Source organism: Zalophus californianus, chromosome 16 (assembly GCF_009762305.2).
Source record: "Zalophus californianus isolate mZalCal1 chromosome 16, mZalCal1.pri.v2, whole genome shotgun sequence".
NCBI lineage: Eukaryota > Metazoa > Chordata > Mammalia > Carnivora > Otariidae > Zalophus > Zalophus californianus.
In genome coordinates this window covers 62,266,618-62,284,973 of record NC_045610.1, presented here as the reverse complement: position 1 = coordinate 62,284,973, position 18,356 = coordinate 62,266,618, and the positions used below count along the sequence as shown (strand labels likewise).

General features: G+C 50.7%; 1 protein-coding gene and 1 long non-coding RNA gene across 2 annotated transcripts in view; one reads left to right on the top strand and one right to left on the bottom strand.

The window, feature by feature from the left end:
* The window catches only part of RAB40B (RAB40B, member RAS oncogene family), a 25,587-nt gene extending 11,562 nt beyond the window's left edge, over positions 1 to 14,025 (top strand). The window contains exons 2-6 of the mRNA XM_027625770.2: positions 8,613 to 8,673; positions 10,499 to 10,559; positions 11,237 to 11,314; positions 12,052 to 12,274; positions 13,615 to 14,025. Coding sequence (XP_027481571.1) covers positions 8,613 to 8,673; positions 10,499 to 10,559; positions 11,237 to 11,314; positions 12,052 to 12,274; positions 13,615 to 13,886 — 695 coding nt within the window. The 3' untranslated portion in view covers positions 13,887 to 14,025. The remainder of the gene's footprint in view (positions 1 to 8,612; positions 8,674 to 10,498; positions 10,560 to 11,236; positions 11,315 to 12,051; positions 12,275 to 13,614) is intronic.
* Positions 12,595 to 18,356, bottom strand: LOC113939529. The gene is made up of 7 exons (XR_003525279.2): positions 17,351 to 18,356; positions 16,616 to 16,697; positions 15,477 to 16,029; positions 15,012 to 15,070; positions 14,008 to 14,811; positions 13,151 to 13,386; positions 12,595 to 12,807 (listed from the first exon to the last, which is right to left on the bottom strand). It is a non-coding gene; the product is annotated as an uncharacterized LOC113939529 (long non-coding RNA).

Here is an 18,356-nt window from a genome sequence, read left to right as displayed (position 1 = left end):
CGGAAGGAAACCCCTCCTTCCAGCCTCTGGCAATCACTGGCCTGCTTTCTGATGTTTTCATTCAGCATTAGACACATTTCTCAAAAGCCAGCTACTCAAAGATGAACATGTTTGTAAGTGATAGTTAACCAATATTTACACCAGAAGAGAATTCTCCTACGTGACGGCACACATTTACGCCTGCTCACTCACTAAAATAGAAATAAGCAGTTGGTGCATGAGCTGAACTAAATTATTTATTCATCATGTGGAGCTAAAAGTAGAGTGAATGGCTTGGCATTTGATGCTTCCTTTTTTTTTTTTTTAAGAAGGCTAAAATTATATCTCTTCTCTCTGCTATTCTGACTCACTCAATGAGCATTCCTACAGGCTTTATTCTGGAAGCTTTTGCGTGTTTTCATTTCATTTTGATGGACAGAGTTTTCATTGGATTAGTTGAGAGCAGAGAACATGAATTACACCTTTTGATCCTCACCTTGACACTATTAATGTCAAAATGTTGGGCTCTCATGGACTGAGATATATGGTAGCCAGCAACAGAGCCAGGGACGAGGAGAAATAAATAAGAGAAGAGCAAACACGTAAGTAGGAGAAAAAAGGAAACATTGCAGGAATGAAAGAGAATGGTTCAGTAGGTAAATTTGTGAGGAGAGGAGATTCTGGCCATGGAGAGAGGTGATCTGGGCATTCTGTGGCAGGCACAGCTGTATCAGAGGTTTATCTTCAGAGACCCGGGGGTTTGGGGAAGAGTGAAGCTTTTGCTGAGGTGAGGCCGCTACAGGTGGTTGGCACACAGGCTGTAAGTAGCCATAGCAAGTGCGTTCTTCCAGGTGGTGGGGGAAATAGAGGCACAGGGGAGCATGAGAAAGTCACTGCTTATCAGGACTGGGATTTGATCCCAGGCCCCTCAGAGCTCCTCCCTGTGGGGCCTTCAGAGTAGGGAAACTGTGTGGCCCCAGTGGGTCTGACCCATCTCCACTCCCACCTTCCCCACCTGGAGAAACCAAGGCACACATCACACAAGGACGCAGTGCTTTCTCAAGCTTTATCTCCCATCCCACCCTGCTTGCCCTGCCCCATTCCATCCTGAAGTCTCCACAGTACAGGTAGAGGGAGGTGCTGCCTGTGGTAGTGGGGCATGCAGCGAAGCGGATGGACCTGGAGAAGTTCGGGAGTCGCCACCCTAAATGAGCAGGTGCCAGTGGAGACCACTGGGTTGTGTGTTCCCAGGGGCCAGGCGTCAGGGGTTAGCCTAGCTGAGGGGCAGGTTATTCAGCAGGACTGTCAGTCATTGAGTTCAGTTTTAGTCACGATGGCTAATGAGTAAATCATGATTGTTGAGCTTTTAAGTACTTGTTTACTGTTAGTGAAATTCTGAGACACAGGTCATTGTACTTTGCTTTGAGAAGATGTTAAAATGTAGCTTTTTCCAGGGTTTGTATGTCAGACATTCTCTGTTCCTCTCTCCACTCACTGTGCTTTGTGGGTTTTCTATCAGACTGGACATTTTTGGTGCATACAAAAAAGTTGGCTCCACAAGACAGTATGGTACTGGCACAAAAACAGACACATAGATCAATGAAACAGAATAGAGAGCCCAGAACTGGACCCTCAACTCTATGGTCAACTAATCTTCGACAGAGCAGGAAAAAATGTCCAATGGGGAAAAAAACAGTCTCTTCAGCAAATGGTGTTGGGGAAACTGGACAGCATCAAGCAGAAGAATGAAACTAGACCATTCTCTTACACCGCACACAAAAACAGACTCAAAAATGGATGAAAGACCTAAATATGAGACAGGAATCCATCAAAATCCTTGCAGAGAACACAGGCAGCAACCTCTGTGACCTCAGCCTCAGCAACTTCTTATTAGACTCATCTTCAGAGTCAAGGGAAACAAAAGCAAAAATGAACTGTTGGGACTTCATCAAGATAAAATCTTCTGCATAGTGAAGGAAAACAATCAACAAAACTAAAAGGCAGCCTACAGAATGGGAGAAGATATTTGCAAATGACATATCGGATAAAGGACTAATATTCAGAATCTATAAAGAACTCATCAAAAGTAACACCCAAAAAATAAATAATCCAGTTAAGAAACGGGCAAGTCATGAACAGACATTTCTCCAAAGAAAACGTACAAATGGCCAAAAAGACATATGAAAAAATGCTCAACATCACTCGGCATCAGGGAAATACAAATGAAAACTACAATGAGATACCACCTCACACCAGCAGAATGGCTAAAATTAACCAGTCAGGAAACAACGGATGTTGGTGGAGCATGCAGAGAAAGGGGAACCCTCGTGCACTGTGGGTGGGAATGCAAACTGGTGCAGCCACTCTGGAAAACAGTAGGGAGTTTCCTCAAAAAGTTGAAAATAGAGCTACCCTACGACCCAGCAATTATACTACTAGGCATTTACCCCAAAGATACAAATGTAGGGATCTGAAGGGACACCTGCACCCCAGTGTTTATAGCAGCACTATCAACAATAGCCAAATTATGGAAAGAGCCCAAATGTCCCTTGACTGGTGAATGGATAAAGAAGATATGGTGTGTGTGTGTGTGTGTGTGTGTGTGTGTGTGTGTGTGCGCGCATACATATATGTATATGCATACATACTATATTCCATTTATATATATTCCATATATATACCATTATATATAGCATACATATGTATATATATTGTGTGTATATACATGTATACACATGGTGTATATATATGTGTATATTTATATGGTATACCATGTATATATATATATACATATACAAATATATGTATAATGGAATATTAATCAGCCATCAAAAGAATGAAATCTTGCCATTTGCAATGAACTGGATGGAAATGGAGGGTATTATGCTGAGTGAAATAAGTCAATCAGAGAAAGACAAATATCATATGATTTCATTCACATGGAATTTAAGAAACAAAACAGACGAACATAGAGAAGGGAAGGAAAAATAAAATAAAATAAAAACAGAGAGGGAGGTAAACCATAAGAGACTCTTAACTATAGAGGACAAAGTGAGGGTTGCTGGAGAGGAGGGTGTGGGAGGGATGCACTAAATGGATGATGGACATTAAGAAGGGTACTTGTTGGGATAAGCACTGAGTGCTATATGTCAGTGATGAATCACTAAATTCTGCTCCTGAAACCAATACTACACTATATGTTAACTAACTTGAATTAAAAAAAAAAAAAGTCAGCCCCAAGCAGCTTAAGCAAAGAGGAGTTTATGGCCTCAACAGACTGACAATTGAAAGGCTGGCCTCCTTTGAGCCCAGGCTGGGTCCTGGGGCGTGAGCCTTTCAGGATTCTCTACTGCTCTTTCTCCCCATCTGTGTTTCCATCTGTGTTAGCTTACTTTCCAGCTCCTCTTCCACCTGGTGAACCCTGAACTGTCTGATTGCTCCACCAAAATTTAAAAGAAAGTAGTGAAGAGCCCCTCCCCCACACAGCCGGTCACTCTCTGGTGGTTTTGGGTCACTGGTTTTTACATTTAGTCTATCATTGAGAGTTGTTATCTGCAGGAGGACTGGTTCAGTAGGAGCCGTGCAGTCATGGCCAGAAGCAGAACCTCAAAAAAGAGCAAACCAGGGGCGCCTGGGTGGCTCAGATGGTTGAGCGTCTACCTTCGGTTCAGGTCATGATCTCAGGGTCCTGGGATGGAGTCCCACATCGGGCTCCCTGCTCAGCAGGAAGTCTGCTTCTCCCTCTGCCTCTCCTCCCTTGCTCATATGCTCTCTCTTTCTCTCGAATGAATAAATAAAATCTTTTTAAAAAAGAAAGAGAGCAATCCAAAAACAATAAAGATCTTGGAAATTAAAAACGTGATGACAGAAATAAAAATTTCAAAAGAAGGATAAAAGATAACATTGAGGGGCGCCTGGGTGGCTCAGTTGGTTGAGCGACTGCCTTCGGCTCAGGTCATGATCCTGGAGTCCCGGGATCGAGTCCCGCATCGGGCTCCCTGCTCGGCGGGGAGTCTGCTTCTCCCTCTGACCCTCTTCCCTCTCGTGCTCTCTATCTCTCATTCTCTCTCTCTCAAATAAATAAAATCTTTAAAAAAAAATAACATTAAGACGATTTTCCAGAATATTGAGAAAAAGAGATGCAAAATTAGAGAAAATAAGAAAATCATGCAGTAGGTTCAGGAGGCCCAACATCTTAGTAACAAAACCCCAGCAGGAGGAAAAAAGAATAATTCAAGACCATTTCCCAGAACTGAGGGGCGCCTGGGTGGCTCAGTCATTAAGCGGCTACCTTCAGCTCAGGTCATGATCCCAGGATCCCGGGATTGAGCCCCACATCGGGCTCCCTGCTCCGCGGGAAGCCTGCTTCTCCCTCTCCCACTCCCCCTGCTTGTGTTCCCTCTCTCGCTGTGTCTCTCTCTGTCAAATAAATAAATAAAATCTTTAAAAAAGAAAAGACCATTTCCCAGAATTGAGATTTGCATCTCCAGATTGAAAGAGCCTGTCAAGTGGGCAGCACAACAGTGAAAATCCCTCATAACAAGGCATGAGATTGCAGAGTGCTAGGCCAAGGCAAAGACCCTCCATGCCTTACAAGAGGAAAGACCAGATTGCATTTGAAAGGATCAAGAATCAGTTTGACATCTGACTTCTCAGCAGGAACCCTGGAAGGTAGACCTGCACATTTCTGAATAAAAATTATTTCCTACCTCAATTGTGTGCCCATCCACTCTCAATGAAGAGTGAGTGCAGACTACAGATATTACAGACAGGCAAAGTCTCAAAAACTATCTTCTACTATGTCTCCTTTTCTCAGGAAGGAAAGGATGTAAACCAACAGAGGGGGAGATGTGGGATTCCACAGCAGGAGAAGAGAGGGCTCAGGAAGACAGCACACCCCTAGTCTGCAAGGCGGTAGGACAGAAGCTCTGGGGAGAGGCCCCCAGGAAGGTGAAACACCTGAATGTGTGGAAGTACCAAGGGGAGGGCTGGATAATTGGAGGAGATTTTAGGGATATGTTAGTGATAAAGGCAGAGAAAACTAAGCAAATAAACAAAAAGGCGATTTTTAACTCCAGTAAAAAAAAAAAGTTGTATGTGAAGGACAAATAAACATAGGATACCACATGATCCAGCTGCGGGTAGTGTTTACTTGGTCATATTGATGTAAAATTGGACATTGATCTATAGCTAAAATGGCAAATGACTATACTCTGTGCGTGTGTGTGTGTGTGTAAGGGAGAGAGAGAGGCATGTGGAGTATGTCAATGAAAGAGAACTACATTTTCACCTTCCACAGTGGGAATTTGATTAATGCCTAAACCTAAAAATTCAGGAAGTAGGAATACAAGTATGTTGTTTACAAATTTGGAGATACATAGCAGAAGAAATACAGAAAAGATGAAAATGGGCGCACAGCACTGTGGTGGGGTGTGGATCAGGTCCTGTCATTTTCCATATTAAGTCTCTGACACTTGAAACCATTTGCATCTATGACTAATGAAAACAAAATCGAAGTATAGTTTTAAAAACTCATAAGGTGCTTGGGGCACCTGGCCAGCTCAGTTGGTGGAACATGCGATTCTTTTTTTTTTTTTGGAAAGTTTATTGAGCAATAGTACAAAGGTCCTGAAGAGGAGGGGACCCAAGATGGTTGACCAAACATGCAATTCTTGATCTAAGGGTGGTGAGTTCAAGCCCTATGTTGGGTGTAGAGATTACTTAAATTAAAAACAAAACAAAACAAAACAAAAAACCTTATAGAGTGCTTAAAAAGACCATGAGGAATGAATTCTTTTAAATTTATGAAAACTTATTTTTTATTGTGGACCTAAAAAATAAGTACATGAGGACACTTTGTAAATCAAAGGAGCCAACCCAAGTCAGTGAGTTAATCTCCTAAAGGTTAAAAATGAAAAACCTGTCCAGCCTGTGAATGGTGAGAGCTCTCTCTTACTGTCTGGAAACAGACATGCCAAAGCCCACGTTTTCTCTAGATTCAAAAATAGATTCCCAAGTGTACTTATTTGTTGCTTCACCTAGATGGCATAAAACCTTTAGTGTTCCAATGGAAAAATTAAATATTTCCAAAATTAACTTTGAAGTTGCTCTCTGTATATGTTTTTATGTGTTTATATATGTTTAATTATATGTGTATATATTCTACTTATGTGATTATACATTCTATTATATATTATATTTAATATATGTGTGTATACATATTCTATTATAGGCATATATATTCTATTTTATTTTTTATTTCTTTTTAATTTTTTTGAAGATTTTTATTTTATTTATTTAATATTTTATTTATTTATTTGACAGAAAGAGAGAGAACGCAAGAGAGGGAACACAAGCAGGGGGAGTGGTAGAGGGAGAAGCAGGCTTCCCATCGAGCAGGGAGCCCGATGCGGGGCTCGATCCCAGGACCCCGGGACCATGACCTGAGCTGAAGGCAGACGCTTAACGACTGAGCCACCCAGGCGCCCCTTTTTATTTATTTTTTTAAAGACTTTATTTATTCACTTGAGAGAGACAGAGAATGAGAGATAGAGAGCACGAGAGGGAAGAGGGTCAGAGGGAGAAGCAGACTCCCCGCCGAGCAGGGAGCCCGATGCGGGACTCGATCCCGGGACTCCAGGATCATGACCTGAGCCGAAAGCAGTCGCTCAACCAACTGAGCCACCCAGGCGCCCTATATATTCTATTTTATTGCATGTGTCCCTCACATCATATATGCCCAAAGCTGACTGCCGCAAAAGGAAGAATATAGGCATTTGAAGTTGCTTTCCAGATAGTTCCATGGGATTTTAAAGGGCTGTGAAGAGGCCCTTGGTTGGTCATTCCAAAGAGTAATTTCACAGAGCCTGAATGTACTGACCTAAGCAGTTTCCAGAATATCTATGCTCTGCCCTAAAACCTTGGGCAATGTGCCCTCAGAATGAGAAGCAAATTTGTTGTCACCTTCCGCCATGCATATTGTATTGCCCTCAACCTACTTTAAAGACAGAAGGGCTTATGAATATGGTGTTCTTTCTCTTGTGGCTTTCATGGGTGTGGGGTAGTAAGTCTAAGCACTGTAGATCCACCAAGGTAGCACAGCCAAGCTACTTGGAAATGGCACCTTCTTTAGCACTGCATTTGGGGAGCTTGCTTTCTGAGCCTTGGGTGTGGGGGTTTTTCTTTTGGTAGAGAGCTGCTAAGATTTCACACCCATTCCAGGACTTTCTCAGGGTGAGGCTCCCATGTAGGGGCTCCTCTCTCTTCTCCCGCCTGCCCCCCAGAAGCACATTCCACTTTAGATTTGTAACTCTTAATCCAGCTTTCCTTGTCAAGATATCTAAAGTCTGGCCACATCCCAGAACCTTTTCAAGGCTGGTCTTCTCGAGGTTTGCATGCTTTGAGAGACATTCCTAAGTCTAAAAATGAGATAAATCAAGCACCACAGAGCCTGGTGGTGTGGTGTTACTAAGCGGTTTGGATGCTTGTAATCATAAATTGTGTTGCATCTGTTTTTTGGAAGGGAGTACTCCTTTCTTGTTTTCTCTGGTTACTTAATGGAAACTGTCTTTCACGGGCAACTTGCTCTGTGAACACAGGAGTGGTTTCTCAAAGAAGTAGAAAATTGGTTTCCGGTGGAATGGGGAGGAATATTTTTCTTTTTTAAAAATGTTTATTGCTTTTTTTTATTTTAGAAAAAAAATGCACGGGGGCGCCTGGGTGGCTCAGGTCGTGATCCCGGAGTCCCGGGATCGAGTCCCACATCGGGCTGCCTGCTCGGCAGGGAGTCTGCTTCTCCCTCTGGCCCTCTTCCCTCTCGTGCTCTCTATCTCCCATTCTCTCTCTCAAATAAATAAATAAATAAATAAATAAATAAATCTTTTTTAAAAAAGAAAAAAATGCATGCTCATTGAAGAAATTTAAAATAGGGAAAGGTTGGGGTAAACAAAGTAAACAAAACCCAGAAATTTCCAGTTGTAACGTGGGGCTGGTCCTCACTGTTGCCCCCCACCATGCACATACACTCACAAATACACACGTGTATTTTCTTTAGTTAGTTGAGGTAATGCTTCATATCTCATTTTATATGTGACACATTTTACTTTACATTCTTAGTGTGATAATTTGGGGAAATGATCTCAGTGTTTTAGCCTGGGATTCGAGCTTAGGTGCAACAGCCCCAGGACAGGAGGTGGGGCGGCAGCGAGGGTCACAGAGACAAGGGGGTGGGACATGGGGCTGCCCAGAGCTGCCTGCAAACAGGGGGCCTGATGCGGAACAGTTTAGGGGCCAAAGTCCAAGTCCGTGTCAGCTGGCTGCTGCCGCCCACCCCTCAGGTGGCAGGCAGCAGCCAGGGAAGCCCAGGCCTTGGGGAGGCCAGGAGGCCCAGGCAACTGGTGCCGAGTGAGGAGAGGAAGGTCGGAGGCCCCACAGAGTGAGCAGTGGGGCTGGTGGGCAGGGCCCACACGAACCCAGGGAGACCCAAAGCAAGGTCCAGTCTGCTTACCTCAAAAACTGCGACTCTGCCCTCGTGAGAGGTGCTCTCTACCCCCGGGAGAGTTCTCTCTGGTGCCATTTGCTTGAGCATAGCTGTGAGGCCCATAGCACTTAAGCTGCCCGCACCCCTTCCGCAGGCATCGACTACAAGACCACTACCATCCTGCTGGACGGCCGGAGGGTGAAGCTGCAGCTCTGGTGAGTCGGGGCCCACCCCGGGCTCTAGGCAGGACGCCCGGCCCCAGGAGGAGAGGCTGTACCAGCACTGTCCTGTTGGAGGAGCACCCCCTCCGGCCCCAGCAGACGCAGGGCTGCCCAGAGGAGGTGGAGATCCGCTTGTCTGGGCCACCGAGGCTTCATCCACGGGCGGGAACGCTGGAGCCTTTGTGGGTCCCTGGGGGTCTGTCCAGAGCATGGCTTCACTGAAACCCTCTGCCTCCCCAGCACCAGGAGGGGCCCATGAGTGGGATGGGGACAGACCCATGGCAGGTGTGGGGGGGTGGGAGCAGAAGGCCCTGGCCCGGGGTCTGGACGGGGTCTCTTTCTCATGGCCTCCCCTGGCAGCCCTGGCTCTGAGGTCGGGTCACACTCCCCTGCCTCTGCCCCTCCTGCTCCAGGTGGGGCTGGGGAGTGGGAGAATTGGGGTTTCCTGCTTCGACTGCCCCCATGCAACGTGCCTGACTACTGCCCCCGGCCCCTGTGTCATCCCTTCTCCTGGGCCACCTGCATGGCCCTCTTCTCTGCCCAAACATGCCTAAGCCCCAAGCCACACGAGCCTCCCCTAACTGGAAGCCTGTCCTCCTGCCATCCCCACCTGCCCCTTCCCAGGGGCAGTCAGCAGGGAGCCTTTCTCCACAATGTCCCCTTAGCACCCTGTGCCTTCCCACTGCCTGGCCCCCGCCCCAGGGTGTTTGAGGTTGTGGGTTAGGCCACCAGCAGCCTGTGTCCTCTGGGCTGCCCGCTGCTGTGGGGCATTCTGTTCTCACCAGCTGTCCTCAGATTCCTGCGTGCTCTGCCCGGCAACCTCTGCGCAGCCCTGAGGCCTGCAGGGCCCAGGGCTTATCTCGTCCTGACTCCCTCCCTCCCTGAGACCGTCCGGGGGCCCCCCTCTCAGCCCATGCTTGCCCCGGCCTCCGAAGGCTGCCCCACATCTCCCCTGGGCAGCGACAAGTCTCCTGATTGCGTGTTTCACCTTGTGAATGCCGTCACGTGCCCACCCCCTCCGTTGCTCCTGCCACACCCTGGGGTTATCCACAACACCCCACGTCCAGGGACGTTCCCACTTCATGATAGCCACCAGTCTCCCATGAAAGCTAGTGATTCATGCCCCAGGGCTGCTCTCCTCCTGTGCCTCCTTGCCCACAAACTTCCTAGCCACTTCCATCTGCAGGCAAAGCGGAAACTCTGTAGCGGCTGAGCTGCGAGTTCTCCATCGATTTGCTCCTCGACACTGAGGAGCTCCTCCTCCCATCTTGGGCCATGGTCAGCACCTCTCCTGAGCCCCAGGCCCTGCCCTCCCTCATGGTGGCTCATCTAGGACTCAGAAAGCAGGGGCAGGTCACCACCTGCAGGTGACGAGGAGAAGAGAGAGAAGTTGCGCTGTTTGTAATGAGGATGTGGCTGGACCTGCAGTCCCACCCTCATCCCTGTGGGGGCTCCCCTGTGGACGTGGGCGTGTTCATCACACACGCGGATGTGTGTTGACCTTACAAGAGATGCCAGGGGTCAGCACCCGCGGGTCCTCAGAGCCGCTGCCGTGAGAACAGGCTGCTGGAATCCATCCCACGGGAATGTTGTTTTTCTTTATCCTGATTTATGGCGCTTGGAGCTCCATTCCGGTCATTCCAGGTGTCCGCACCCTCTGGGTCAGTTCTTTGTTTTGATAAACTTAGGGATGTATCTGTAGTGGGATGCCCACTGACTGACAGCTGTAAAATGTGTTTGCTACGGCTCCCAAGTTCCAAACCCTGTTGTCAGGAAGAAGCAGTGATTTCTTCTCAATGGCCTCCATCATCTTTTCCAGGGATACATCCGGGCAGGGAAGATTTTGTACCATATTCCGCTCCTACTCTCGGGGCGCACAGGTAACATGCCCTGAGCCAGGAAGTTAACTGACTGAATAATAACATTTGGAATGTTCTTAAATGGATACCTGGAGGAGAAGGCAATTAAGCTCATATATGAATTGATGCAAGAGGCTGAAAGTGTGCCAAGGAATGTCTGGTGGCTCACAAGCCTTCAGCATCAGGGATGAGCACCTGTGTGCGTGTGGATGCATGTGTTATGTCTGCATGCATGTGGGCCTGCGTGCACGCGTGTGTCTGTGTGTGTCTGCGCATACATCTGCATGCAGCAGGGCTGTGTGTGCACCGTCGTTCACGTGATTGTGTGTGTGTGCCGTGCATGTTCAGGAGAGCACTCTGTCCAGGTGAGCGGGCCCTGCTCTTAGGAAGGAGGTGATCCCTGCAGGCTCTCCACATGCCGTGTCTCTAGAGCAGCTTGTGGATGTGGGGGATTGAGTCCCCAACTCACCTTGACATTTGAGGGTTGATTAATGAGCTCATGAAATATCATTAGAAATACTTATTTAACTATGACATTTGGTAGATAAACAAAAATAATATGTTTTCTGTTAAAATAAGTAAAATGGTCATTTAGCTGGTTGTGAGTCCGTGACGAAGTATCCTGCACACTGGCCAGCACGGTCCAGGGCTGTGTCCGCCTCTGTCCCGTAAGGTAAGCCTGGTGCCTCTCCCCCCAGGGTGTGATCCTGGTCTATGACATCGCAAACCGCTGGTCCTTTGATGGCATCGACCGGTGGATTAAGGAGATAGACGAGGTACGACATGGTGTGCCAGGCACCATCCACATGGGTGTGTGGGGGTGTCAGGCATGTGGGCCAGGACACGAGGCTTCCGCAGCACGAGGCTGTGTCGCCTCCCAGAACAGGACTGGGCCCTAACTTGGAGACCCACCCAGCCCTGGGGGTCGGGGCCGCATACCACCTGCTGTGTGGAGTGGGTTGGCGGGTGGCATTTGGGCTGCTGCCCCCCCGGCACCCGCAGCTGCCCGACTGCCACCGTGGACACGAAGTGGTCAGAACCACACGCACGGTGTCAGTTTCCTGCAGCCTGCTGAAACACGTGGCCGTAAACAGCAAGAATGTACGCTCTCACCGTTTGGAGGCCAGAAGTCCAAAATGTAGCGTCAGCAGGGTCGGCTCCCTCCAAAGGCTCTAGAGGAGGATCCTTCCTGCCTTCTCCAGCTTCGGGGGGGCTGCCGGCAGTCCTTGGCCTACAGACCCATCCAGCGTCTGCCTCTGCCCGCACGTGACTCTTCCACTGTGACTTCTGTGTCCTCTCCTCTTCTTACAAGGACACCAGTGACTGGATTGAGGGCCCACCCCAGTGACCTCATCTTAACTAATTACATTCTGGAAAGGTCCTATTTCCAATAAGGACACATTCTGAGGTTCTGGGTGGGCATGAACTGGGGAGGATTTACCCTGTACACCCAAGGTGCGAGCAGCCACAAAAGCTCACCAAGTAACCCCCTTGCCTTTCTCTAACCCTTCAGCACGCCCCTGGCGTCCCTAAAATCCTGGTGGGAAACCGCCTGCATCTGGCCTTCAAGCGGCAGGTCCCCACGGAGCAGGCACAGGCCTATGCGGAGCGCCTGGGAGTCACCTTCTTCGAGGTCAGTCCTCTGTGCAACTTCAACATCACCGAGTCCTTCACGGAGCTGGCCAGGACCGTGCTGCTGAGACACGGGATGGACCGGCTCTGGAGGCCGAGCAAGGGTAGGCACCAATCAGGCCGTCCTACAGCCCCCAGACCCTGGTCTGCCTCCCAGGATCCGCCTTAAGCCACCATGTCCATCCTCAGAGTAAATGCATTTAATCTGAGAGGGATCACTATTTATAGTTTTGTCAGAAAGTTCACGAGAGGCATTTCTGAGGTCTGTGTGTGGGCAGAGGTGGAGGCATGTGCAAACAGGCTTGTGCAGTGGGAAGGGGGCAGCACCTCCCCACACAGAGCAGGACCCCCTGAGGGCCGGCTGGCCAGGTTTCACCCCATGGTTTTGGGAAGCACATATCGTGTCAGGAGTGATTCACTTCCAACTCTTTTTATTTTTTCTTTGCAAAGAGGGGAACCTGAGAAACAGAAGCGCCTCGAGCATAGGGGGCACCCTATAACCTGAGGTTGGAATACTGTTCAGATCCCTCGGTGTTAATCTGTCCAAAGACCCGTGTCCTCTGATGCCATCTACTTTGTGGGGCCTTTATGGTGACAGTCCCTGTCACGGATTTCCTCGCAACCTGGCCTCATATGACTGTTACAAGACAAAAGGACAAAACCTATAGTCATTGAACTGGGCGGCATAGGGAGCCAAACTGGATTCTTCTCAGTTAGGGATTCTCCAACTCAGCAGTGCTGCTGGCTTCGACACGGCTGTTTGCTCTGGGGGGACATTCAGTGTGCTCTGCCCTCTGCCCCCTGCCCCCCAGCAGTGGAAACCACAAGTGTCCCGGGGGGTCAAAACCACCCCCAGCTGAGGGCCACTGCATGGAGAGAGCTCTCTACTGAGACCCCCGGGCCTGACCCCTCAGGGGCTGCCCCACGAGTGCCGCCCTCATCAGGTCCCACAGGGCCCCATCCCGGGGAGCCTGACTCACATGAGGAATAGTGTAGATGAGACCGAAGCACTTGCTTCTCAGGCGTGTCCCCATAGAGCTGGTCACACGTGCTTCTGATGTCAGCGGTGTGGTTGGGAAGGTCATCCCTGACACCCTCGGTCTCTCACCCCAAACCGCAGTCAGGGGAGGCCTGCAGGAGGACCTCACCAGCCACCGTCTCCCCTCCAGGTCTGCCCCAGGGGTAGGGGTGTCTAGTCCAAGGCGACTAAAGCAGGCTGGCCCCATAATAAAAATAAATAAAAATAAATAAATAAATAAATAAATAAAAAAAATAAAGCAGGGTGGCCCACCTCCGGCCCTTCCCAGGGCCATGCGAGGGCACGGTGGGTGGAGTGCTCAGCCCAAGTCCTGGGGAAGGAAGGTGGGGGGGCGAGCGGGCTGCCCTGCGGTCGGCGTGTGTCCAGGACAATATGAACTAAGCCCGGTTTCCTCTCCTTCCCAAGTGCTGAGCCTGCAGGACCTGTGCTGCCGCGCGGTGGTGTCCTGCACGCCCGTGCACCTGGTGGACAAGCTCCCGCTGCCCATGGCCTTGAGGAGCCACCTCAAATCCTTCTCCATGGCCACCGGCCTGAACGCCAGGATGATGCATGGCCGCTCCTACTCCCTCACCACCAGCTCCACCCACAAGAGGAGCGGCCTCCGCAAGGTGAAGGCCACCCGCCCACCCCAGAGCCCGCCCAGGCGCTGCCCCAGGAACAGCTGCAAAGTCTCCTGAAGAAGGCGCCCGAGGCCAGACGCCGGCCCCTCCGGGAGAGATGCCAAGCAGTCCCACGCGGGGCGGACGCGGGGCGGACGCGGGACAGACGCGGGAGCCCATTCCAGGCCCAGGAAAGCACCTGTCGGTCTCTCACGCTGAGATCTCTCACGCTGAGATCTCTCACGGTGCCCGAGCCTCTCCGTGCAGTGAAAACCCAGCCTGACTGACGTTTCTCCGTGGATGTGCATGAAGCTCTTGTTTTCAACGTGTGTTTGTCCAGGGGGAATGGCCGTCTGCTCAGCTCCGGATGACGCGAGATTCCAGATGACGGCGGCTCGGCCTTTCCCTGCCACAGCTGCTTTCATGAGAGCGCAACACGTGCCTGATGAGTGTGAGTCCCGGGGACTCTGGAGAGAGCAGCGGGACAGAGAAATGTCCTCGACCTCACAAGAGGGCCTTTTTGTATCCTCTTCACATCGAAGTGCTAGTTTACCAGCACGGGGGAGATGGGGAGATTATGCAGGGCGGGTCTGACACGGATTTGATCAAGTTTTTGCTATGTTATTTATCCTGTTTGGGGATCAATAAGTGATTTATATGCATATTTTTCTGTAAATCTACATTTTTTTTGTACACGATGTCCCACAAGTTACGAAGCAAAGGGAAGAAAATGCCAAAGATATCTCTAGTTGTCGAATGGCCACAACATAGTTACGTCAGATCCAGATGGGCGAGGAAATTATCATCCGGAGCCGTTTCGGTAAGGAAAGAAGTGGACGCTGTTATTTAAGAGAATGTTTCTCGACAATAAAACGTATACTTGTTTCTTGGTAGGACTGTTGGCTGGTTCTTTCTGATTCCGTATGTTCACATAGCCCTTTATTTCATTTGCTTCATCACCTGTGTCCTGAACGTGGCGTCTGCTGATAAGAGACTCCCTTCCCTGGAAAAAAACACAGAGACAGAAAGTGGAAGTATGAAGGAGAGACCCTGGAACGTGTGCCCATCCGGGAAAACAGCAGAGGGGGCTCTTGACTCCCCCTGGGGCACTCACAGATGCGTCAGGCACCCCGGACAGACAGACAGACAGACCCTTATCGCGGATCACAAGAGCTGCGTAAGAGGCCTGGGGCAGGGTCTCACCTTCCTGGCTGTAGCTCTCTGACATCTCTCGGCAGCAGTTGACGGTTACAATGAGGAATCTTTAAAAAGTAAGTAGCAATGAGAAAACGCCCAGTTCTCAGTTTCTATTAACTATTTACAGATTTTTAGAAATTTAAGGGACTCGAGAATCGGAAGCAACACCTCTATTCGGAAGGCCAGAGGAGAAATGAGGCTGGCCACCCCTGGCCGCTGAAGGCCTAGGGCGAGGCTTGAGGCCGCGCAGCCCCCTGAGCACGATGGGGACAAATGTCCACAGGGGCGCAGGCGAGGGGACAGCAGGTAAACCCTGAGGGGACAGTGCCTCTGCAGGGGCTGCCGGCCTGGGAGGATGTCCTGCTGGGGCCACAGCACCTTCTCTCCACCCGGCAGTGGATGGAGAAAGGGTCAACCCACTGACCACGAGTGCGGGGACAGCCAGGGTGCCCAGGATGGGTGTCATCTGACCTGTGACCGATGCGGGGCCGGCCCAGGTGGGGCATCTCTTTCCCACGTGGGTGACCAGGAGGGATGTGAGGAGAGGCCCAAGTTGAAGGGAGCCCCTGTGGCACCTCTTCTCCCCTGTGAAGAACAGACTTCTGGAGAACCAAAGCTGCAGGTCCCTAGGTCAAGGACGGCAGGGGGGCACTGGAACATGTCCCCTGGTGGCAAGGTCACACCAGACCAAACAGGGCTCTCCTCCCTTCCATTCAGTTCCATCTTCAGCTAAAGGACTCCTTAAGACTGCCACTAATGTTCTAGAAGGAATATAGCCTCTGTGACCTGGAGTTCTTCCTGGGGGACAAAGGACGCCTGGAGCCCCCAGAAGCTGGCGGAGGCGGGAAGGAGCCCCTAGATCTGCACCTGGACCTCAGACTCCGGCCCCAGAGCCCCCAGAGCTGTGAGAGGGCAAATCTCCGCCGTGCTGAGTACCCCCAGTGTTGTGCAGGCCCCAGGACACTCCACAACAAGAAGTTATACTTCACAGTAAAAAGTGCTTTAGCAAATCCAAGTGGCATTCCTAGGAAAGAGAAACAAATAAACCGGAATATGGAATGTATTATGAAGTAAAGCATGCATGTTTGGGTGGTAAATATACTGAAAATATAATCAAATGTAAACTGAACGCTAGAAAAACTGCTCTCACACGTTGTCTGTCTCTTCCATGGCCCTCCCCACTGGCAAAACCCACCCAAAGTGTAAACAGGAATGCCAGATTATGCCCCAGATGTTTGTAATTCTCTTCGTAAGCATCTAGATTCAAAATACATTACGTACAATTACGTCTTCAGTTGCCCTGTGAAAATTACTGCAATGCAGAATAATCTCCTGGACAGAGAACTCACAGCTTTGATAGGAACTATCTAGGCAAATATTAAATCTGGAAAAACGTATCAATTACAGGGCTCCATAACATTGGTCTGCCAAGGAGTCGGAGGTGGGAGCGGCTGCCCTTTGCTGGAGAACCACCTCTTTAAAGCAAGTGCTTGGAGAACAGGGCAGTCGTCCCAGCTGTTGCGGATCGGATTGGGCCAGATGCGGGAGGTCCCAGCCAGGAGGGCTGGCGCCCAGCTGGGGGGGCGAGGCGGGAGACAGCCGGTGCTCACCCTGTTCACTCCCAGCGATGCGCGTGTTCTCAGGTCTTCCTTCCCCCCCAGGGCCCCGGCCTCTTCTGGGAGTGTTCTCATGCTGTTGGCCAAACAGAGGAACTGGATGAGGCTGAGGAGAGTCTCAGTGCAGGATGGCTGCCGGACACGTCTGCCAGGCAGTGCACAGGCGAGTCAGTGGTAATGGGCTGGCTTCATGTAAGCAGGCTGGCAGGTGCCAGACGAAGTTCCCTACCCTGGCATGAGGATCTGGCGCTCCCTGAGCAGAGGCTGAGCTCTGTCCTGGGCTGGCAGTAAGAACCCATAACAGACACAGACACCTTGCAGAGTACCCCGTCCCCAGTGGAGACACACAAGGTATTCTGAGACCCCGTGAAGCATTTCTCTCTGTGGCCTGTGTTGTTAACACACTAGATGTAATTTTCCTCTTACAGACAGGAAGTTGGGCTTTAGTAGGGAACACACGTAATGCCTATGCCCTCCATCCCTGGCTCAAACCCCAGTCTGCGCCCCGGAGGTGAGAACGTGCCCCCTCCCACCTAGGAGAGGGAGTCAGTGAGGAGCCTGGCACTCGTTTCGAGCCACTTCTCCCATCCTCTGCCTAAAGACATGTGAGCTACCGACGGGCTGTGCTGGTTTCCTAGGGCTGCCAGAAATAGATGGCTCCAGCAAGGGACACCCACGTCCTCACCGTCTGGGGGCTGGGGGGGGGCCCTCCCAGGCCTCTTCCGGCACCTGGGTGTGACTGCAGTTGTCAGCACGTGTTGGCTCGCAGCTACGTGGCGCCAATTTCAGCCTTCCCATCAGGTGGCCATCCCTCTGTCTTCTCCCCTCCCCTTCTCCACTAAGGACGACACTCGTCATGGATTCAAGGTCCACTCTAGATCCAGGGTGATCTCATCTTAGGGTCCTTAATTGCACCTGCAAAGGTTCTCCAAATAGGGTCACAGTCGCAGTTCTGCGTGGGCATGTCTCTGGGGGTCACCATTGGACCCATTCCAGGGGGTGGTACAACTTTGAGTTTCTGGAGTTAAGATACAGTGGCGAGGAGCGCCCTCAGCAGCACCCCCAGCCTACTACTGTCTGTCACAGAAGGACCTGGAGTGACATAGGAACTGCGGGAGGCCCCAGATCAAAGGAAGGGCTGAGGCTCTCACTTCCCTGAGTGCCCGCTTTGGTGACCACAGGTGCCCGTGTGCAGAGGTAACAACCGGACTGCTGGGGCGAGGCTCTCCAGCAGCAGGGTTCTTTCTGAGTCTGTGGGCTGCAATGAACAGCCCCAGGTCTGTGAGTCTGTGATTAGATCCTGGCCCCTGTCCCAAACCACGGGCCACCAGGCTGAGATCCCCCCACATACGGAAACTGAGTTACTCCGACTCTACCAGCAGGGCATGCATGGGCAAATTCGGATCCCAGGGCCCCAGGGCAGAAAGGGTGCCACCTTGTAGGGTGGGTCAGCAGCCCAAGGGTGCAGATGGGAGGAGAGGATGGGAGGGGCAGGAAGGGGTGCTGCCTGGACTGTGGGTGTCTGGGTGCAAGGGGAAAACAGGACACAGGGGGCAGTGAGAGAGACCAGAGGGTTGTCTGAGCAGGAGACCCTAGGCCATCCATCTTGTCTCCGGGGCCACTCATGTTGGAGGACCACAGCCCAGCTGCCCTGTGCCAGAAAGGCCAGACTTCGTCCCTCGAGGGGATGGTCTGTGGGTCCAGGGAGGGGGGCTGTGTGTCCTGGGGGCTGTGT